The sequence below is a fragment of the Triplophysa dalaica genome, chromosome 8 (genome assembly GCF_015846415.1).
Source record: "Triplophysa dalaica isolate WHDGS20190420 chromosome 8, ASM1584641v1, whole genome shotgun sequence".
NCBI lineage: Eukaryota > Metazoa > Chordata > Actinopteri > Cypriniformes > Nemacheilidae > Triplophysa > Triplophysa dalaica.
In genome coordinates this window covers 303,969-327,927 of record NC_079549.1, presented here as the reverse complement: position 1 = coordinate 327,927, position 23,959 = coordinate 303,969, and the positions used below count along the sequence as shown (strand labels likewise).

General features: G+C 41.9%; 1 protein-coding gene across 1 annotated transcript; it reads left to right on the top strand.

Moving 5' to 3' along the window:
- The first annotated feature begins 1,747 nt into the window (after positions 1-1,747).
- LOC130427418 (cyclin-dependent kinase 16) lies at positions 1,748-23,875 on the top strand. Its single transcript, XM_056754888.1, has 17 exons — positions 1,748-1,986; positions 2,975-3,134; positions 4,069-4,187; positions 4,484-4,609; positions 4,759-4,815; positions 5,308-5,422; positions 5,517-5,611; positions 5,679-5,738; positions 6,080-6,203; positions 6,276-6,396; positions 7,025-7,122; positions 15,501-15,600; positions 15,803-15,845; positions 17,585-17,675; positions 22,092-22,169; positions 22,255-22,347; positions 22,770-23,875. Exons 2-16 carry the CDS (start codon positions 3,005-3,007, stop codon positions 22,332-22,334), a joined length of 1,437 nt encoding a protein of 478 aa, XP_056610866.1. The 5' UTR covers positions 1,748-1,986; positions 2,975-3,004; the 3' UTR covers positions 22,335-22,347; positions 22,770-23,875.
- The last annotated feature ends 84 nt before the right edge of the window (positions 23,876-23,959 follow it).

The following is a 23,959-nucleotide window of genomic DNA, read 5'->3' as shown; positions in this document are numbered from 1 at the left end:
TTTATCATCGCTTCACTGGCTACCCATTAAGTATCGTATTGATTTTAAAATTCTTTTAATTACTTACAAAGCCTGAACGGTTTAGCCCCTACTTACTTAACCGAGCTTTTATCACGTTACAACCCATCACGCTCTCTAAGATCTCAAAACTTAGGACTTTTGATAACACCTAGAATAACAAAATCCACCAATGGGGGACGAGCTTTCTCATACGTAGCACCTAAACTCTGGAATAGCCTTCCTGATACTTTTCGAGGGTCAGACACACTCTCCCAATTTAAATCTAGATTAAAGACACTTCTACCAGAAAGACTCGGAAGCCCAATGTTGAGTATTCAACATTTATTTGACAGCTGATACAGAATATATATGGTTATAATAAAGATGGTTATAGTTCTTTGGAGTAGGCCCTGTCCGTGGCTCGCATCCAGAGGGCCAAGAAGTCCTCCACTTCCCGCCTTGAGATGGTAAGGCGGGGGCGTAGCCAACCCCCCCGGGGTTATATTGACAGGGACCTCCTGGGGGTGGTGGGGAGGATGGGGGCGAATCACGTTGCTTCGACTGCGGACATAGGAAGGGGTAAGTGGCGATCATTTATGTTTCATGTTTGAAGGAGATTGGTTGGGAGTTGATTGGCAATGAGTGATGCAGGATTGAGTCTTCCTGGCAGAACTAGCGCTGGAGCTATATATCTTTTCAGCCAAGCCTTCACTTAATGCATAGTTAATGAACAGCAGCTACGCTAATTATTCTCTTTATTCTCTTTCCGCCTCTGCCTCGGGATGCCCATCCCGAGGTAAGAAGAAGTTCCACTGTGTCCAGACGACCGACAGATGCCCATCCCCAATTTGAGATTACACCAGATACAGCTGCAGACTGACTGACCATCCCAGCTCCATCTAAGGCAATTCCACCAGCTGCCAAGAGAAATATGACCATCAGACCATCCCAGCTCAGACCACTACATCCCCAACCAAGAGCAAAGACGGACTATTTGTCTTATTAATGCTGAAGTTACAATATTTGGTATTAAATGCTAAACCTAAACCACACGTCAGCAGTCTGAGTGCAGCTATGACACGTCAGAGGGGATCTGGCCCTCCCGGTTGAGTCTGGTTTCTCCCGAGGTTTTTTTCTCCATTAATCAATCATTGGAGTTTGGGTTCCTCGCCACAGCAGGGCAGTGTTGGCCTGCTCACTGGGAGACTGCATTCATTCATTTATTTATTTATTTATTTATTTATTTATAAATTAGATGTTATTTATTAGAGTGATCTTACTCGTTGTATAAACACCATGCACTGTGCTGTGTTTTAACTTTTCTGTTTTTCCTGTTTGCACCTTTAAAGCTGCTTTGAAACAATACACATTGTGAAAAGCGCTATAAAAAAAAAAAAACTTTATTGGGCATTAACTAATGTTAACCAGAGTGTGTTTTATGATCTTTTTTATACAAGAGTGTTTTTTTTATTTTGCTTTTGGTCATTTTTGTTTCTATCCTGCCTTTTTCCATGACCTGCTTTAGTTTACAAAGTAATCAAAAGGGTTCGATGATCACAATGTTGATGTCTTTGTCAGGTGAACCAAACCACAATTTACTGATTTATTTTTCTTGGGTCCTTCATTTCACCGAATTAAAAAGTCAAAGAAAGTTGAATTGTGTAGTTTACAGAGAACCGATATTTTCTCATGTCGTCTTTTAGTTTCCATCAGTTCTCTTCATCGATGTTGTGTGGTGCGGACATGAGCGCGCGCGCGCGACCGGTTCATTCCGTTATGGGATGTTTTACAGCATCAGCATCATCACAGGTCACGTGATCGCGAGGAGTCCCGGTGTCGGACGGGAGAAATGTCCGGTCATCTCTTCACGACTGATTTATATATCCACGTGTTATTAATCGACACATCAGTGTGATGATATCGGTGATCGCGGTTTGTTAGCGGAGAAGACTCGCGTCAGTCGCGTCGCGTCGCGTCTCACTGCAGGTACTGTACGAGCACACGCGCTTCTTTATTTCATCAGCTGAGATTCACAGTTGTGTTGTTCTCCTTCTGACATTCACACATACATGACATTCATGTTTTATACAATAACATTGAGCATGATTCAGTCGCGTGCTTCTTCTGACATCACACACGACATGAGAGCGTTTACTTTCATTTCCAGCACATAACAACTTAAAGGCCAATATTGTGTTACCAAAATGTCGATCGTGTGTGTGTGTGTGTGTGTGTGTGTGTGTGTGTGATTTAACTCATTAAATGGAGCCGTTTGAGAAATTATAAAGTACAGTAAATTGCTTATGATGTATTTAGATCACCCATATCTATTAAAATAAGAATCTTTAAATAATCTTCTTATAGTCCTCATAATGACATCTGAATTATTTTCATGAGAAACTTTCAGACGAATCATAAATTAGTCAAAAATTCATATTCTCTCAAATATATACAGTTTTAATGCATTTTCTTACTAATGTTAGTAAGGAAACAACATGTATTTATTTCCGTGTTACTTTTGATGTATTTGTCATAAATTCACACATTTACATATATATAGGACAAAGAGTCATATACAGATTTACAGCCACATAAAATAAATGAATGAGAGAATTGTCACTTTAATCTTCGTGCTCATTGGTTACTAAAACACCTTGAAGGTCTTCCTCACCGCTCTTAACCCAGCGCACATTTCTTCTGAAATAACTCATGTACTGTCACTTCAGAACAAACCCAATCTGTGTAAAAACAGAAGAAATTCTGCCTAACACAGCATCAAACTGAACTTTTTTAAGTGAATCTGAGGATTTGACTCCATGAGTCTTAAGTTCACTTAACCATCAGATCATTTGAATGTTCACTGACCCGTCATACGGTGTCAATGTGTTCTGGTTTGTTTATGCCGTGTAAATAAGATCATTGCTGTATGGTTACGTATGGTCATGTATTCGTCACGTGTCATTTAAATGTACAGAATCTTCTGGGCGTTGAGCAGAAAGCTTTGATGGACCGCATGAAGATCATTAAAAAGCGTCTGTCCATGAGCTTACACAGCGTTCGCCATGTGGACGACCGTCTGTCTGAACTTCCAGAACATTCTGGACTGGACGAAGCTCACGAGTCACGAGACGGTGGTGAGACACACACACACACACACACACACATCAAAGCAGTGTTGATGACGTAAAGCAGATTCAGGGTCAGACCTGTTGTGTAGAAAAGTGTTTCCAAACCCAGTCTCACGTGGCACCCCGGACAGAATGTTTTAGATCTCTCCCAATATATCAAACACCTGATTGAACTCATCAGCATCTTCGCGTCAGGTGGTTCTCGGCCTCCCTTCCTTATAAAAGGGTTATTTCATATGTGTATCAAGACCATCATCACAGGCACAACAACAGAGGCACGGTGAGATGAATGAGAGATGCTCACTCCACCCCTCCGCCCTCTCTTTAAAGCTCTACGCTGGCTGAACCAGGACTAAGATGTCGTCATGTTTTCACTTCTTTGCAGGAGATCATGTATTTATCAATGGTGTTCTGCTGAGCAGTTTGTCTGTTTCAGGCTCCTTTAGAAACAACATGGAGAATTCAGTGCAAGGGGACTCTGTGTGTTTAAATAAAAACAGCTTGTTTTAAAATAATAAAAACCTAACGCTTCATTATTCAAGATCTTTATACACCTCTTTAAAATAAGCTAAACATTTCTACTCAGAGTTAACATGATTATGTTAGTTTTACAAACTGAAAACGGGAAAGTGATGTACACAAGACTTCCGAATTGTGTTCTCTGCACTGCTTTTTCCTACATTATAAGTCATTACAATGCTGTGTGTATTCGTGTGTTTGGCCACGCCCCCTACATTATGAGGACACGCCGATGTCCTCGTACTTCAAAACGTAAAATATACATACTAAAAAAGGTTTTATTCAAAATGTAAAAGTGCAGAAACGTTTTAATGATTCTTAGGGTTTGGGGAAAGAATATACAGCTTGTGCACTATAAAATGCATTACGTCTATGGAATGTCCCTGTAAACCACCAAACCAACATGTGTGTGTGTGTGTAGTCCACAGGAAGATTGGTTCAGATGGAGAAAGTGATCAGACTTCAGGAACATCATCAGATGAAGTTCAGAGTCCTGTAAGAGTTTGTATGAGGAACCTTCCCCAGCGCATCTCAAATGAGGTACAGCGTCAACATCACTCACCTCACAAGAGCGCTTCTTTAATCTTCATCTCAGGATCGTTCTTAACCCCGGCTAATGCTTTTAAAAACAAGCACTCAATTGACAATAAAGAAAGAAACTCTACACACATATACTGAAACTCTCCATCAGTGATGCTCACTGTAAACACATTTAGTGTTGTCTGAAGGATTGTTAACTTCACTTTCTCTCCAGCAGAAATGAAGCAGATAAATGTCACTTCATCATGTCTGAATGTCATTCATTCTTTCATTCCTTCTTTTTCTTTCTCTGTTAGGACATCAATAAACGTCTGTCACTACCAGCAGATATCCGTTTACCAGAAGATTACCTGAAGAAGTTTGCCACCAACAGTCCTCCGTTTGACAAGCCCCTCAGTCGAAGACTCCGTCGAGCGTCACTGGTGAGTTCATGAGGAATGGTTAGATGTATGTGTGATGGATGGATGAGATGTGAAGGTACTGAACGCCTCTGATCTGATTCACACACTAAAGGAACACACAGAAATCTTATTCCTGAATCCTGACTGACCTTTCTTCTTTCTCAATCAAGTCTGAAATCGGCTTCGGCAAGTTGGAGACGTACATCAAACTGGACAAACTGGGAGAGGTGAGATGAAACTAACTTTAACTTTCATGTGTGCTTTTAATTCTCCTGTTTTTGTCAGATGCCATCTGTGCTGCTTATCTCAGCATACAATATACAAAATCGATCAACTTTAAAATCTTTTTTATACATTGTATATGATACCTTTCCCATGATATACAAAGGTTGATTCCCTCTCGAAAGCTTATTTTGCATTCTTTTGTTACTCCATATTCTGTCTGTTTCATTTTTTTCTTCATAAAACTGTAATATTTTAGATTTGTCACACATTGTTGTCGTGTCCACAGGTTTTCACTCAGTCTGTTACTGTAGTACTGTAAGTAATCTATAAGGAAGGTTATGGTTGGTATAATAATATTTGATAAGAGTCATAAAGTTGAACTCTCATTACTTCTAGTTAGCAAGACGTTGCAATGTTACTTAAGGTTATGTTCAATTGAACAAAGTGTAATCTATACTGTGTGTGTGTGTGTGTGTGTGTGTGTGTGTGTGTAGGGTACATATGCCACAGTGTTTAAGGGTCGTAGTAAACTGACAGATAATCTGGTGGCTCTAAAAGAAATCAGGCTGGAGTATGAAGAGGGAGCGCCATGCACAGCCATACGAGAAGGTACACATATATCTATACTGTGTATGTGTAATGTGCAGTGTAGACATGATCTGAGTCTGTCTGTCTGTCTGATGTTTATCTGTCCGTCTGTCAGTGTCTCTTCTGAAAGACTTGAAACACGCAAACATCGTCACGCTTCATGACATCATTCACACGGACAAGTGCCTTACACTGGTCTTTGAGTATCTGGTATGTGACGTTTCTTCAGTGTGTCCTCATGTTTGTGTTGTGTGTTTCTAACACATGTGTGTTTCAGGACAGAGATCTGAAGCAGTATCTGGATGACTGTGGCATCATGAATGTGTTTAATGTGAAGGTAAGAGACTCATACAAGTGTGTTGAGTAAAGAGAATCCTCCAGATCATCTAAAGACACAAACCCTTACAGACCTCACTGTCAATCTGATGTAATCAATCTATATGACATACAGGACGTGTGGGGGGATTTCTGTCACCAGACTTTAAAAGGCTCTTGTCAGTGTTAACCTGACGCTCGCATGTCTTGTTATCAGACAGTATTTATACACAGAGGAGGATTGTCTTTTGTCTTCAAGCCTCAATATTCAACATGGATGAAAGAAAAATTGAGCCTGCAAACTATATTGATTTTCATCATGTTCGGCTGTTTGACTAAAGTTTGGTGTCGTATTCTTTTCAGATCTTCTTGTTTCAGCTGTTGAGAGGTCTCGCTTATTGTCATCATAGGAAAGTTTTACACAGAGACCTGAAACCTCAAAATCTTCTCATCAATGAGCGAGGAGAGCTGAAACTGGCCGACTTTGGTACAGACACACTTACAGGAGCAAACAGATGAAGATTGAGATGATTCATGAGCTCATGTGTGTCTGTGTTAGGTCTTGCACGGGCCAATTCAGTTCCCACGAAGACCTTCTCAAATGAAGTGGTGACGCTGTGGTACAGACCACCAGATGTGCTGCTGGGATCAACAGAATACTCCACATCCATCGACATCTGGTGACACACACACACATGTTGGGTTTCAATGTGTTATGGGGACATTCCATAGACACAATGGTTTTCATACTGTACAAACTGTATCATATTCCCTAAACCTAACAATCACACAACACTTTCTGCTCTTTTAGATTTTCAAAACAGTTCATTCTGTGATTTACAAGCTTGTTTCCTCATGGGGACCAAACAATTCTTTTTTGGATATTGCCATCTTTGGGCACGTTTTGTCCACATACTGTAGGGTTTACCCTACCCACACACACGCTCACCTGCACACAAACTACACAACTCTGTGTCGTCAGTTTTCTCAGACTGAACAGGATTGTTCACACTAAAATGAAAATTCTATCATCATTTACTCACCCTTACATTAAATACTATGACAGTTATTGAGCAATGAGATCTGTTTGGTTACTGACATTCTTCCAAATATCTTCCTTTGTGATCAGCCGAGAATAGAAATGTATACAGGTTTGGAACTGTATGTTAGTGATAATAGAATTCTCAGTTTCAGGTGGAGTATCCCTTTAAAGCTGTTTTTGGCTCAGTCTTGGCTGTGTTGTGATGCTCTTGAGAAGCATTTTGCGTGAATTCTGAAGGATTTTGTTCTTCTTGTGCGTTATCACAGGGGTGTAGGTTGTATATTCTATGAAATGCTCACAGGAGGACCTCTCTTCTCCGGCTCAACAGTGGAGGATCAACTACATCTTATATTTCGTATTTTGGGTATGATCACTTATCAGAGATATGACGTCACGTCTGATGATTGAGTGATGATGTCTGATCTGATGATGGAGTGATGACGTGTGATTGAGTGATGATGTCTGATCTGATGATTGAGTGATGATGTCTGATCTGATGATGGAGTGATGATGTGTGATGTGATGATGGAGTGATGATGTCTGATCTGATGATGGAGTGATGATGTCTGATCTGATAATGGAGTGATGATGTGTGATATGATGATGGAGTGATGACGTCTGATCTGATGATGGAGTGATGACGTGTGATCTGATGATGGAGTGATGATGTCTGATCTGATGATGGAGTGATGATGTGTGATATGATGATGGAGTGATGATGTGTGATATGATGATGGAGTGATGACGTCTGATCTGATGATGGAGTGATGACGTGTGATCTGATGATGGAGTGATGATGTCTGATCTGATGATGGAGTGATGATGTGTGATCTGATGATGGAGTGATGATGTCTGATCTGATGATGGAGTGATGATGTCTGATCTGATGATGGAGTGATGATGTCTGATCTGATGATGGAGTGATGATGTCTGATCTGATGATGGAGTGATGATGTGTGATCTGATGATGGAGTGATGATGTCTGATCTGATGATGGAGTGATGATGTCTGATCTGATGATGGAGTGATGATTTTTGATCTGATGATGGAGTGATGACGTGTGATCTGATGATGGAGTGATGATGGAGTGTGATCTGATGATGGAGTGATGACGTGTGATCTGATGATGGAGTGATGATGTGTGATCTGATGATGGAGTGTGATCTGATGATGGAGTGATGATGTCTGATCTGATGATGGAGTGATGATGTGTGATCTGATGATGGAGTGATGATGTCTGATCTGATTATGGAGTGATGATGTGTGATCTGATGATGGAGTGATGATGTCTGATCTGATGATTGAGTGATGATGTGTGATCTGATGATGGAGTGATGACGTGTGATCTGATGATGGAGTGATGACGTTTGATCTGATGATGGAGTGATGATGTCTGATCTGATGATGGAGTGATGATGTCTGATCTGATGATGGAGTGATGATGTCTGATCTGATGATTGAGTGATGATGTCTGATCTGATGATGGAGTGATGATGTGTGATCTGATGATGGAGTGATGATGTCTGATCTGATGATGGAGTGATGATTTTTGATCTGATGATGGAGTGATGACGTGTGATCTGATGATGGAGTGATGATGTCTGATCTGATGATGGAGTGATGATGTCTGATCTGATGATTGAGTGATGATGTCTGATCTGATGATGGAGTGATGATGTCTGATCTGATGATGGATTGATGATGTATGATATGATGATGGAGTGATGATGTCTGATCTGATGATGGAGTGATGATGTCTGATCTGATGATGGAGTGATGATTTTTGATCTGATGATGGAGTGATGACGTGTGATCTGATGATGGAGTGATGACGTGTGATCTGATGATGGAGTGATGATGTCTGATCTGATGATGGAGTGATGATGTGTGTTCTGATGATGGAGTGTGATCTGATGATTGAGTGATGATGTCTGATCTGATGATGGAGTGATGATGTCTGATCTGATGATGGAGTGATGATGTCTGATCTGATGATGGAGTGATGATGTGTGTTCTGATGATGGAGTGTGATCTGATGATTGAGTGATGATGTCTGATCTGATGATGGAGTGATGATGTCTGATCTGATGATGGAGTGATGACGTGTGATTTGGAGTGATGATGTGTGATCTGATGATGGAGTGATGATGTGTGATCTGATGATGGAGTGATGATGTGTGATCTGATGATGGAGTGATGACGTGTGATCTGATGATGGAGTGATGAAGTGTGATCTGATGATTGAGTGATGATGTGTGATCTGATGATGGAGTGATGATGTGTGATCTGATAATGGAGTGATGATGTGTGATCTGATGATTGAGTGATGATGTCTGATCTGATGATGGAGTGATGATGTGTGATCTGATAATGGAGTGATGATGTCTGATCTGATGATGGAGTGATGATGTCTGATCTGATAATGGAGTGATGATGTCTGATCTGATGATGGAGTGATGATGTCTGATCTGATGATGGAGTGATGATGGAGTGTGATCTGATGATTGAGTGATGATGTCTGATCTGATGATGGAGTGATGATGTCTGATCTGATGATGGAGTGATGATGTCTGATCTGATGATGGAGTGATGATGTCTGATCTGATGATGGAGTGATGATGTCTGATCTGATGATGGAGTGATGATGTGTGATCTGATGATGGAGTGATGATGTCTGATCTGATGATGGAGTGATGATGTCTGATCTGATGATGGAGTGATGATGTCTGATCTGATGATGGAGTGATGACGTGTGATCTGATGATGGAGTGATGATGTCTGATCTGATGATGGAGTGATGATGTCTGATCTGATGATGGAGTGATGACGTGTTATCTGATGATTGAGTGATGACGTGTGATCTGATGATTGAGTGTTGACGTGTGATCTGATGATGGAGTGATGACGTCTGATCTGATGATGGAGTGATGATGTCTGATCTGATGATGGAGTGATGATGTCTGATCTGATGATGTCTGATCTGATGATGGAGTGATGATGTCTGATCTGATGATGGAGTGATGATGTCTGATCTGATGATGGAGTGATGATGTCTGATCTGATAATGGAGTGATGATGTGTGATCTGATGATTGAGTGATGATGTCTGATCTGATGATGGAGTGATGATGTGTGATCTGATAATGGAGTGATGATGTCTGATCTGATGATGGAGTGATGATGTCTGATCTGATAATGGAGTGATGATGTCTGATCTGATGATGGAGTGATGATGTCTGATCTGATGATGGAGTGATGATGGAGTGTGATCTGATGATTGAGTGATGATGTCTGATCTGATGATGGAGTGATGATGTCTGATCTGATGATGGAGTGATGACGTGTGATCTGATGATGGAGTGATGATGTCTGATCTGATGATGGAGTGATGATGTCTGATCTGATGATGGAGTGATGACGTGTTATCTGATGATTGAGTGATGACGTGTGATCTGATGATTGAGTGTTGACGTGTGATCTGATGATGGAGTGATGACGTCTGATCTGATGATGGAGTGATGATGTCTGATCTGATGATGGAGTGATGATGTCTGATCTGATGATGTCTGATCTGATGATGTCTGATCTGATGATGGAGTGATGATGTCTGATCTGATGATGGAGTGATGATGTCTGATCTGATGATGGAGTGATGATGTCTGATCTGATGATGGAGTGATGATGTGTGATATGATGATGGAGTGATGATGTGTGATCTGATGATGGAGTGATGATGTCTGATCTGATGATGGAGTGATGATGTCTGATCTGATGATGGAGTGATGATGTCTGATCTGATGATGGAGTGATGATGTGTGATCTGATGATGGAGTGATGATGTGTGATCTGATGATGGAGTGATGATGTCTGATCTGATGATGGAGTGATGATGTCTGATCTGATGATGGAGTGATGATGTCTGATCTGATGATGGAGTGATGATGTCTGATCTGATGATGGAGTGATGATGTCTGATCTGATGATGGAGTGATGATGTGTGTTCTGATGATGGAGTGTGATCTGATGATTGAGTGATGATGTCTGATCTGATGATGGAGTGATGATGTCTGATCTGATGATTGAGTGATGATGTCTGATCTGATGATGGAGTGATGATGTCTGATCTGATGATGGAGTGATGATGTGTGATCTGATGATGGAGTGATGATGTGTGATCTGATGATGGAGTGATGACGTGTGATCTGATGATGGAGTGATGATGTCTGATCTGATGATGGAGTGATGATGTCTGATCTGATGATGGAGTGATGATGTGTTATCTGATGATTGAGTGATGATGTGTGATCTGATGATTGAGTGATGACGTGTGATCTGATGATGGAGTGATGACGTCTGATCTGATGATGGAGTGATGACGTCTGATCTGATGATGGAGTGATGATGTCTGATCTGATGATGGAGTGATGATGTGTGATCTGATGATGGAGTGATGATGTGTGATCTGATGATGGAGTGATGATGTCTGATCTGATGATGAAGTGATGATGTCTGATCTGATGATTGAGTGATGATGTCTGATCTGATGATGGAGTGATGATGTGTGATCTGATGATGGAGTGATGATGTGTGATCTGATGATGGAGTGATGATGTGTGATCTGATGATGGAGTGATGACGTGTGATCTGATGATGGAGTGATGATGTGTGATTTGATGATTGAGTGATGATGTCTGATCTGATAATGGAGTGATGATGTGTGATCTGATGATGGAGTGATGATGTCTGATCTGATGATGGAGTGATAACGTGTGATTTGATGATTGAGTGATGATGTCTGATCTGATGATTGAGTGATGATGTCTGATCTGATGATGGAGTGATGATGTCTGATCTGATGATGGAGTGATGATGTCTGATCTGATGATGGAGTGATGATGTGTGATCTGATGATGGAGTGATGATGTCTGATCTGATGATGGAGTGATGATGTCTGATCTGATAATGGAGTGATGATGTGTGATCTGATGATGGAGTGATGACGTGTGTTCTGATGATGGAGTGTGATCTGATGATTGAGTGATGATGTCTGATCTGATGATGGAGTGATGATGTATGATCTGATGATGGAGTGATGACGTGTGATCTGATGATGGAGTGATGATGTCTGATCTGATGATGGAGTGATGATGTCTGATCTGATGATGGAGTGATGATGTGTTATCTGATGATTGAGTGATGACGTGTGATCTGATGATGGAGTGATGACGTCTGATCTGATGATGGAGTGATGACGTCTGATCTGATGATGGAGTGATGACGTCTGATCTGATGATGGAGTGATGATGTGTGATATGATGATGGAGTGATGATGTGTGATCTGATGATGGAGTGATGATGTGTGATCTGATAATGGAGTGATGATGTGTGATCTGATGATGGAGTGATGACGTGTGATCTGATGATGGAGTGATGATGTGTGATTTGATGATTGAGTGATGATGTCTGATCTGATAATGGAGTGATGATGTGTGATCTGATGATGGAGTGATGATGTCTGATCTGATGATGGAGTGATGACGTGTGATTTGATGATTGAGTGATGATGTCTGATCTGATGATTGAGTGATGATGTCTGATCTGATGATGGAGTGATGATGTCTGATCTGATGATGGAGTGATGATGTATGATCTGATGATGGAGTGATGATGTCTGATCTGATGATGGAGTGATGATGTGTGATCTGATGATGGAGTGATGATGTCTGATCTGATGATGGAGTGATGATGTCTGATCTGATAATGGAGTGATGATGTGTGATCTGATGATGGAGTGATGACTTGTGTTCTGATGATGGAGTGTGATCTGATGATTGAGTGATGATGTCTGATCTGATGATGGAGTGATGATGTATGATCTGATGATGGAGTGATGACGTCTGATCTGATGATGGAGTGATGATGTCTGATCTGATGATGGAGTGATGATGTGTTATCTGATGATTGAGTGATGACGTGTGATCTGATGATTGAGTGATGACGTGTGATCTGATGATGGAGTGATGACGTCTGATCTGATGATGGAGTGATGACGTCTGATCTGATGATGGAGTGATGACGTCTGATCTGATGATGGAGTGATGATGTCTGATCTGATGATGGAGTGATGATGTCTGATCTGATGATGGAGTGATGATGTGTGATATGATGATGGAGTGATGATGTGGGATCTGATGATGGAGTGATGATGTCTGATCTGATGATGGAGTGATGATGTCTGATCTGATGATGGAGTGATGATGTCTGATCTGATGATGGAGTGATGATGTCGGATCTGATGATGGATTGATGATGTGTGATCTGATGATGGAGTGATGATGTGTGATCTGATGATGGAGTGATGATGTCTGATCTGATGATGGAGTGATGATGTCTGATCTGATGATGGAGTGATGATGTCTGATCTGATGATGGAGTGATGATGTCTGATCTGATGATGGAGTGATGATGTCTGATATGATGATGGAGTGATGATGTCTGATCTGATGATGGAGTGATGATGTGTGTTCTGATGATGGAGTGTGATCTGATGATTGAGTGATGATGTCTGATCTGATGATGGAGTGATGATGTCTGATCTGATGATGGAGTGATGATGTGGGATCTGATGATGGAGTGATGACGTGTGTTCTGATGATGGAGTGATGATGTGTTATCTGATGATGGAGTGATGACGTGTGATCTGATGATTGAGTGATGATGTGTGATCTGATGATGGATTGATGATGTGTGATCTGATGATGGAGTGATGATGTGTGATCTGATGATTGAGTGATGATGTCTGATCTGATGATGGAGTGATGACGTGTGATCTGATGATTGAGTGATGATGTGTGATCTGATGATGGAGTGATGATGTGTGATCTGATAATGGAGTGATGATGTCTGATCTGATGATGGAGTGATGATGTCTGATCTGATAATGGAGTGATGATGTCTGATCTGATGATGGAGTGATGATGTCTGATCTGATGATGGAGTGATGATGGAGTGTGATCTGATGATTGAGTGATGATGTCTGATCTGATGATGGAGTGATGATGTCTGATCTGATGATGGAGTGATGACGTGTGATCTGATGATGGAGTGATGATGTCTGATCTGATGATGGAGTGATGATGTGTTATCTGATGATTGAGTGATGACGTGTGATCTGATGATTGAGTGATGACGTCTGATCTGATGATGGAGTGATGACGTCTGATCTGATGATGGAGTGATGATGTCTGATCTGATGATGGAGTGATGATGTCTGATCTGATGATGGAGTGATGATGTCTGATCTGATGATGGAGTGATGACGTGTGATCTGATGATGGAGTGATGATGTCTGATCTGATGATGGAGTGATGATGTGTGTTCTGATGATGGAGTGTGATCTGATGATTGAGTGATGATGTCTGATCTGATGATGGAGTGATGATGTCTGATCTGATGATGGAGTGATGATGTCTGATCTGATGATGGAGTGATGATGTCTGATCTGATGATGGAGTGATGATGTGTGATATGATGATGGAGTGATGATGTGTGATATGATGATGGAGTGATGATGTGTGATCTGATGATGGAGTGATGATGTCTGATCTGATGATGGAGTGATGATGTCTGATCTGATGATGGAGTGATGATGTCTGATCTGATGATGGAGTGATGATGTGTGATCTGATGATGGAGTGATGATGTCTGATCTGATGATGGAGTGATGATGTCTGATCTGATGATGGAGTGATGATGTCTGATCTGATGATGGAGTGATGATGTCTGATCTGATGATGGAGTGATGATGTGTGATCTGATGATGGAGTGATGATGTCTGATCTGATGATGGAGTGATGATGTCTGATCTGATGATGGAGTGATGGTGTCTGATCTGATGATGGAGTGATGATGTCTGATCTGATGATGGAGTGATGATGTCTGATCTGATGATCGAGTGATGATGTCTGATCTGATGATTGAGTGATGATGTCTGATCTGATGATGGAGTGATGATGTCTGATCTGATGATGGAGTGATGATGTCTGATCTGATGATGGAGTGATGATGTCTGATCTGATGATGGAGTGATGATGTGTGTTCTGATGATGGAGTGATGATGTCTGATCTGATGATGGAGTGATGATGTGTGTTCTGATGATGGAGTGTGATCTGATGATTGAGTGATGATGTCTGATCTGATGATGGAGTGATGATGTCTGATCTGATGATGGAGTGATGATGTCTGATCTGATGATGGAGTGATGATGTCTGATCTGATGATCGAGTGATGATGTCTGATCTGATGATTGAGTGATGATGTCTGATCTGATGATGGAGTGATGATGTCTGATCTGATGATGGAGTGATGATGTCTGATCTGATGATGGAGTGATGATGTCTGATCTGATGATGGAGTGATGATGTGTGTTCTGATGATGGAGTGATGATGTCTGATCTGATGATGGAGTGATGATGTGTGTTCTGATGATGGAGTGTGATCTGATGATTGAGTGATGATGTCTGATCTGATGATGGAGTGATGATGTCTGATCTGATGATGGAGTGATGATGTCTGATCTGATGATGGAGTGATGATGTCTGATCTGATGATGGAGTGATGATGTCTGATCTGATGATGGAGTGATGATGTCTGATCTGATGATGGAGTGATGATGTCTGATCTGATGATGGAGTGATGATGTCTGATCTGATGATGGAGTGATGATGAGGTTGTTGTGTGCAGGTTCTCCCACTGAGAAGTCTTGGCCAGAACTCAATGAGAGTTTTCATTCTTATCATTTTCCTCATTATGATGGAGAACCTCTCGTCACTCATGCACCCAGGTGTGATTCTCTTCTTCTGTTATTGACAGTGTTTATATTCACCTGTCATGTGCTGACTCTCTCATGAGAGGAAACTCTCAAGCACATTGAGTAATGACACGAGTGCATGTGTTCTGATGAGTTTAAATGAAACAGAACTTGATGGATCAGTGTGTCACAGATGTGTTCCATGTGTGTGGATGTTGTGTGTGTTGTTTGACAGGCTCAGCAGTGATGGACATGATCTCATCCATCAGTTGTTACAGGTAATGTTTGTTCATCCAATCAGACTGAAAGAGTCTTGACATATTCTACACACTCTTTATTCAATATCACACACACACACACACACACACACACATCACTCACACACACACACACATCAATCACACACACACATCACTCACACACATCACTCAAACACAAACATCACTCACACACACACATCACTCTCACACACACACACACAAACATCACTCACACACACACACACACACACAAACACAAACATCACTCACAAACACACATCACTCACACACACACATCACTCACACACACACACACACACACACACACACACAAACATCACTCACACACACACATCACTCACACACACACACACACACACACATCACTCACACACACACATCACTCACACACAAACACACACACACACACACACACACACACACAAACATCACTCACACACACATATCACTCACACACACACACATCACTCACACACACACACACACACATCACTCACACACACACATCACTCACACACACACATCACTCACACACACACATCACTCACACACACACATCTCTCACACACACACATCACTCACTCACACACACACATCACTCACACACACACACACACACATCACTCACACACACACATCACTCTCACACACACACACATCACTCACACACACACATCACTCACACACACACATCACTCACACACACACACACACACACACACACACACAAACATCACTCACACACACACATCACTCACACACACACATCACTCACACACACACATCACTCACACACACACACACACACATCACTCACACATCACTCACACACACACACACACATCACTCACACACACACACACACACACATCACTCACACACACACATCACTCACACACACACACACACACACACACATCACTCACACACACACATCACTCACACACACACACACACACATCACACACACACATCACTCACACACACACACACATCACTCACACACACACATCACTCACACACACACACACACACACATCACACACACACATCACTCACACACACACACACACACACACACATCACACACACACATCACTCACACACACACATCACTCACACACACACATCACTCACACACACACACACACACACATCACTCACACACACACATCACTCACACACACACACACACACACACACACATCACTCACACACACACACACACATCATACACACACATCACTCACACACACACATCACTCAAACACAAACATCACTCACACACACACATCACTCACACACACACACACACACACACACACAAACATCACGCACACACACACACACACACACACACTCACACACATCACTCACTCACACACACACACAAACACACACACTCACATACAAACATCACTCACACACACACATCACTCACACACACACACACTCACATACAAACAAACATCACACACACACATCACTCACATATACAAACATCATACACACACACACACACTCACATACAAACATCACTCACACACACACATCACTCACACACTCACTCACACACACACTCACATACAAACAAACATCACACACACACATCACTCACATATACAAACATCATACACACACACACTCACATACAAACATCACACACACACACACATCACTCACACTCACATACAAGCGTCACACACACTAGTGTATGTGATGTGATGTGTGTGTAGTTTTCAGGTAGGCGGCGTGTTTCAGCAGACGTGTCTCTGCAGCACATTTATTTCAGAGATCTTGGGGTCAGAGTTCATCACCTGGCTGACAGTGAGTCTCATCTGTGTTTTTACACACACACCTCACTCTTTGAAGGCTTTACTATAGTAAAAGCATGTAAATGTGATTGTGAGACACACTCATTGTTCACATTGTAGCTGCGGCCCAATTCTCCTACTTGTACTAGTATGCACTTAAAGTGTGTACTGTTTTTGTCATGGAAAGTATAAACTTGTTTTCATGAAACTGACATGGAACAGAACTGATAATGGGATAATGCAGTGGTTCTCAAATAGGGTTACGCATACCAGGGGTACTGCAGGGGGTACGTGAGAGAAAATTACATTCAGGAATAAATAATGAAAATCTATAAATAATGATGATAGTATTTTTATATGAAATTAGGACTACACAAAGTAAAATAAATTGATAAATTTAGATATAATAACTGTTTGTCTTTTTTTTCACTGTATTTTAAAGTAAAATGTTGTTGTCTGGTCAAGGGGTACTTTGCATGAAAAAATCATAAAAAGGGGTACTTAAGACAAAAAACTTTGAGAACCAATGAATGTGATAATGAATAAGGAAATGAGGGGGCGGGGCTTATATGGAGGACAGGAGAGCACAAGGCACATTCAATGGCCATGTGCTTCCAACACAAACATAAGAAATGGGGCTGTCATGATCCCGTCGGCCAGAACAAGAGATTTACATTTAGATTTACATTTAGACATTTAGCAGACGCTTTTATCCAAAGCGACTTACAAAGAGTTTAGGAGCAATAAGCGATAGTTCATACAGGAGCCATAATACATTAGGTGCCAATACAAAGTTACTGGTTTCAACAAAAGCTAGACCACTACCTGTTGAGAGAAAGAGTTAGTGTATTTTTTTTTTTTGTCCGTCAAGTATTCACAGAAGAGATGGGTTTTAAGTAGTGTTTTAAATGTTGTGAGAGATGTGGTTGAACGGACAGAGTTAGGAAGAATGTTCCACCAGGAAGGAGTTGTGAATGAGAAAGAGCGGGAGAGCGATTTACTGCCCTTATGGGAAGCCAATACAAGCCGCCGCTGGTTTGCTGAACGCAGGGATCTTGATGGGGTGTAGGAGTGCAGGAGAGTGTGGAAGTAAGCCGGTGCAGATCCAGTGATAGTCCTGTAGGCAAGCATTAGTGACTTGAATCTGATACGGGCTGCAACCGGTAGCCAGTGAAGAGAGATGAAAAGGGGAGCCACGTGAGCCCTTTTGGGCTGTTGGAAGACAAGGCGTGCTGCTGCGTTCTGAACCAGCTGAAGTGGTTTGATAGCCTTTGCAGGAAGACCAGCAAGGAGAGCATTGCAGTAGTCCAACCTTGGGATTACCAGGGCCTGGACAAGGAGTTGTGCCGCATGCTCCGTGAGATATGGTCTGATCTTTCTAATGTTGAATAAGGCATATCGGCATGACCGTGTTGTCTTTGCAATGTGATCATTGAAGGACAGCTGTTCATCAAATATGACTCCGAGGTTCCTGGCTGTTTTGGAATGGGTGATAGTGGTATTGCCAAGATGGATGTTGAAATCGTGTTGGACCGTAGGGTGTGCCGGAAACACGAGTAGTTCGGTCTTGGCAGGGTTCAGCTGGAGGTGATGGTCTTTCATCCAAGCTGAGATGTCCTCGAGGCAGGCTGTAATGCGAGCTGCTACAGTGGTATCGCCTGGGTGAAACGAGATGTAGATCTGGGTGTCGTCGGCATAACAGTGATATGAGAAGCCATGTGCCTGTATGATGGGTCCCAGTGATGTCGTGTAGATGGAAAAAAGCAGCGGTCCAAGCACCGACCCCTGAGGGACCCCAGTGATCATGTGGTGAGCCGTGGACAGCGAGCCCTCCATGACACCCTGAAGGATCTGTCGGAGAGGTAGGATTTGAACCAGTGGAGGGTAGAGCCTGTGATTCCTAGTGATGACAGGGTTGCTAGCAGTATCTGGTGATTGACAGTGTCAAACGCTGCAGATAGGTCTAGCAGAATCAGGACCGAGGATTTAGATTCCGCCTTGGCTAACCGCAGTGCTTCTGTGACCGATAGCAATGCCGTCTCAGTGGAGTGGTTTGTTTTGAAGCCAGACTGCTTGTCATCCAGTAGTTTATACTGAAACAGGTAGGAAGACACCTGGTTGAAAGCTGCCCTTTCAAATGTTTTTTCTATAAATGGGAGGAGAGAGACAGTTCTGTAACTGTCGGGAGTAGAAGGGTCCAATGTTGGTTTCTTCAGTAGGGGCGTGACCTGGGCCTGTTTGAATGTGGATGGAAAAGTGCCGGTGAGCAGGGAGGTGTTGATGATGTGTGTGAGTGCAGGTGTGAGCGAGCTGGATATGTCCTGAAGGAGATCGGAAGGGATAGGGTCAAGGGGATAGGTGGTGGGGTGTCTGGAGAGAAGCCTGGTGACTTCAGTGTCCTTAAGTGGGGTGAAAGAGGAGAGTTTGATGGTTGAAGTGTGGGAGGTGTTTCCCAAGGTCTGAGGTACCGAGAATTGTTTGCTGATGGATGATGTTTTGTCAGTGAAAAATACAGCGAAGTCTTCCGCAGTCAATGATGAAGTGGGCGGGGGAGGATTGGGGCAAAGAAGAGAGTAAAATGTCTTGAAAAGCTGTCGAGTGTTAGATGCATTGCTTACCTTGGTGGTATAGAAAGACGATTTTGCTGAGGTAACACTAGCAGTTTGGCGGGGAGTGTGAGAGAAGGAGTAGTTTGTGGAGAGAGCAGCGGTGTGGCTGAGTCTTCAGGACGAATCCAAGTCTCAGTAAGACCAAGAATGTGAATATCAGACTGGCTGGCAAACGCATGGATGAAGTCAGTCTTGTTCACAGCTGACTGGCAGTTCCAGAGACCCATAGATAGAGACAGAGGTGTGAAAGGGGAGATGTGAATGGGACGCGCTTGAGAGTGTGTGCGTTGTGCCTTGCGTCTTGGGTGAGAACGCTGTCTACGGTATAATACAGGAATAAACTCGAAACACATGTTAGTAGACAAGTAAATGACAGCAAAGGTATGTTAAATTTACTGATGTGCCTTGCCGGTGTCTTTGCCTGGTGGAGTCGCGCAGGTAGAGTCGCAGGTCTTTACACTCTTCGGTCTTCACACAAGAAGGCTGAACACGAGGGCTGATGCTATCGCTGACGCTTACCGCGAAAGCGCAGAGGCACTGCTTAAGTATGTGTTGAGATTAGCGCGAACAGAATACAGCTGGAACACGCCTTCTCGATTAGCAAAACAAAGTCTGTACGATGTGAATGGGCCACGGATCAAACAGCGATCAACTAGCTCGGTGCTTTTAAGTGCAAACTTGTAATGTCAAGCCGTAACGAGCGGCTAACGGCAAATTAAATTCAGTACAAACGAAAAAAACGCTAACAATTTAGCAATCAGTCAACGAATCATTAAATAAACGAGCTCAAATAATCTTAACTAACAACAGGCAACAGTCCAGTTCAACAGTTTAAACAAAGTAACGGGGTAAATCGCAGACTCACGCACTACAGCAGACTTGTGATGACTTGTTCGCTTCTCCAGAGATACAGCCGCTAGCAAGATGGGATCATGACACAAAACAATCTGCACACACTGGGACACACTAACAGGAAACAGAAGTGGCCGTTGTTGCCTAGACAACACTGTGGCCATTAACTGTCACTCACATCAAAATACAGCTCTTCTTTCCATTGAAGGGTTCATTCACTCATTGTTTCATATGTGATGTTAACTATTATACTATCATACTATAATGAGACCCTTCAGTTATTTCATTTTATTATCCCTTACCAAAATTGAACATGTTTATTTTGTGGTTTAATTTATTGATTACTTTTGGCTAAACCATAGTTTTACTATAGTAACCATGTTTTTTTGGTTTTAACTGTAGTAAACCGTTGTTAATATCCATAAGGGATTGCAGTGGAGCATCACTAAACTCTGCCTACTAGCATTGAGTTGTGGGTAATATCAGCCATCAGAGTGTGAATCATTCTGAACTTTGAATTTCTGCTGGACGTAGTAGACCATCTGGGAATCTTTGTAATTCTCTTTCAGCACACTATGATTTGGCACATACAGTACTAATGAATCTTTGGAATACTGTGTAATGATCTGCCCACTGCAACAAGATCAGCAGATTCTGTGGTGGTCTTTAAGAATCGTCTGAAACACATCTCTTCCGTCAGCACCTGACCCATCAGATCTGACTTCTAACTCTTTTCTAATCTTTCTATCAAATAGAAATCCTTTAGTCTGTAAACTGGGCTGGGCTATATGAGACCAGTGTTACTGTGCTTATGCTCTCTGTTGTCCTCTTGTGGTTCCGGTTGCTTTTCTGAATGTAAATGTATTTAGGAGGGTTAGTATGTGAACTGCGCGCAGCATGTAACTGATGTTCTCTAGTTTATGACTTGACTTCTGTGGATGACATCATTTCTCATTCTGTCACATCAGCTGCTTCAATCTTCTCCATCAAAGAGATTCGACTACAGAAGGATCCTGGCAAACGCTTCACATCTCACAGAGAGTCAGGTGACTCCTGACACACACACACACACACACACACAGTGCATCATATAAACCAGTGTTGCTGAAGTGTGATGTGTTGTTTTGACAGCTCTTGCCGGTCGCATGGCTTCTGCTCCACCTGAACATTTTCACAATGATGGAGTCAACCGTGTTCCTCTCTCCTCATGAACTCCCTCATGTGGTAAACGGGTTTAATCTTAGTCTTGTGTTTGTTTGGGGTTTATCAGTCTCTAAAGTTCATCGTCCTTCAGTGCTGAAGTGTTGAACACCAAGGGGAACAATGAGATCTGCTGATGTTTATAACGTGGGTTACAGGAGACGGGTGTCAGAAACCTTCAGTGGGTTATGAAACATCACACCTCACTCATTTAGAAATGACTTTTTTTATAAAAAACTTTGTAACGATTTGATGTAGAAACAAAACATTGATTTCTTTTTTCCCTGTGATGAGATCAGCGTGATGGTGTTGATGTGTGTTTGTCTTTTAATGATCCGGTCATTCAGAACTCAGATGAAGGGAACTCTTTATCTTTATGATGGATCATCACATCACATTTAATGAAAACATAAATAGACCAAACAGCACTGTTTATTATTCAACAGATCACCGGTGGAGATGTGAAAGACGTGGAGATGCTGACACTGTATATCAACACAAGTGTTTGAGTCGAGATCACGTGTGTTTCTAAGATCTTCACAGAGAGACGACCAGCACCGCCCGTGTTTCTTTACCATCACCATCATCATCACCATCATCATCATTCTGTTAACTGCTTCTTCATTCAGTCTCCACACTCAGGGGTAATGTCTGACATTTGTTTGAACTATAAGCTGATGATGATGATGACATCACACTGAACACACGTCCATCGCTGCTATAAAGAAGTAGAACAATCATTCATGTAGAAAGAGCAACACGCTGCTGTTATATATTTCTCTAGAAAGAACAGTCTTCAGTCTGCAGAAGTGTGGACACGTGTGAATGCATTTCGACAGCTTTGTTCTTTCATTCACTGAAACACACAGAACTGTAAATCCTATGAGTGATGATCAACAGACATTTATCACGTGTGCAGCTGCACATCAACACATATCAACAGCATGTGACTCAACACACACACTGATGACGTGTGCCCGACCCATAGACACAAACAGGCATGGACAAGCATGAATCATTCACTTCTTTACTACCATGAAAGAAATGAGCGGTTACTATATTCTGCAGAAAGAAAAGAGAATCATTTCAGATCAGATGCATTACAGTAGGACACAGAGAAATCATCTTTCTTATGCAAAACAAAATCATGTTTCTTTCATTAGATTTTAGAGGGAAATGTGTTTTTAGATTCACATGTGTGTGTGTGTTTGTGAATGAATGAATGAACAACACTACACATGTTCACAGATGATATCTGCAGAAGATCTGATGTCTCAAATGAACAGAAAACTCTGGTCAGGTTTAAAGGCAATAATAGATGAGCTTTAATTGTGTTTGTGTACAACATGCAGTGAGCACGAAACACATTCTGACACTTCAGTTCATGATGAACTTCACGTTTAGAAACCAGAAGAAATCTGTGACACATGATATTAGACTGTTTCTCAGAATAAACCCATGCCACGCCAGTGGATGTATGATCTCATGATGAACAACATCGATGAGTTCTTGCTGTACGCTGTTTAATTTAAATAAATGCCATTTTCTTTCATGTTGTGTTTGGATTATATTTGTGTATTGTGAAGAGAGTTTAGATCACTCATCAAATATCATCTGATGTCAGTCAACCTTTACA

What these genes read in the sequence shown, in the direction of transcription:
- LOC130427418 (XM_056754888.1), top strand. Translation starts at nt 3,005, where the DNA reads ATGGACCGCATGAAGATCATTAAAAAGCGTCTGTCCATGAGCTTACAC. An exon ending in CACTGGTCTTTGAGTATCTG is followed by an intron (nt 5,612 to 5,678) that starts GTATGTGACGTT and finishes TGTGTGTTTCAG; the next exon opens with GACAGAGATCTGAAGCAGTA. An exon ending in GCTGAAACTGGCCGACTTTG is followed by an intron (nt 6,204 to 6,275) that starts GTACAGACACAC and finishes TGTCTGTGTTAG; the next exon opens with GTCTTGCACGGGCCAATTCA.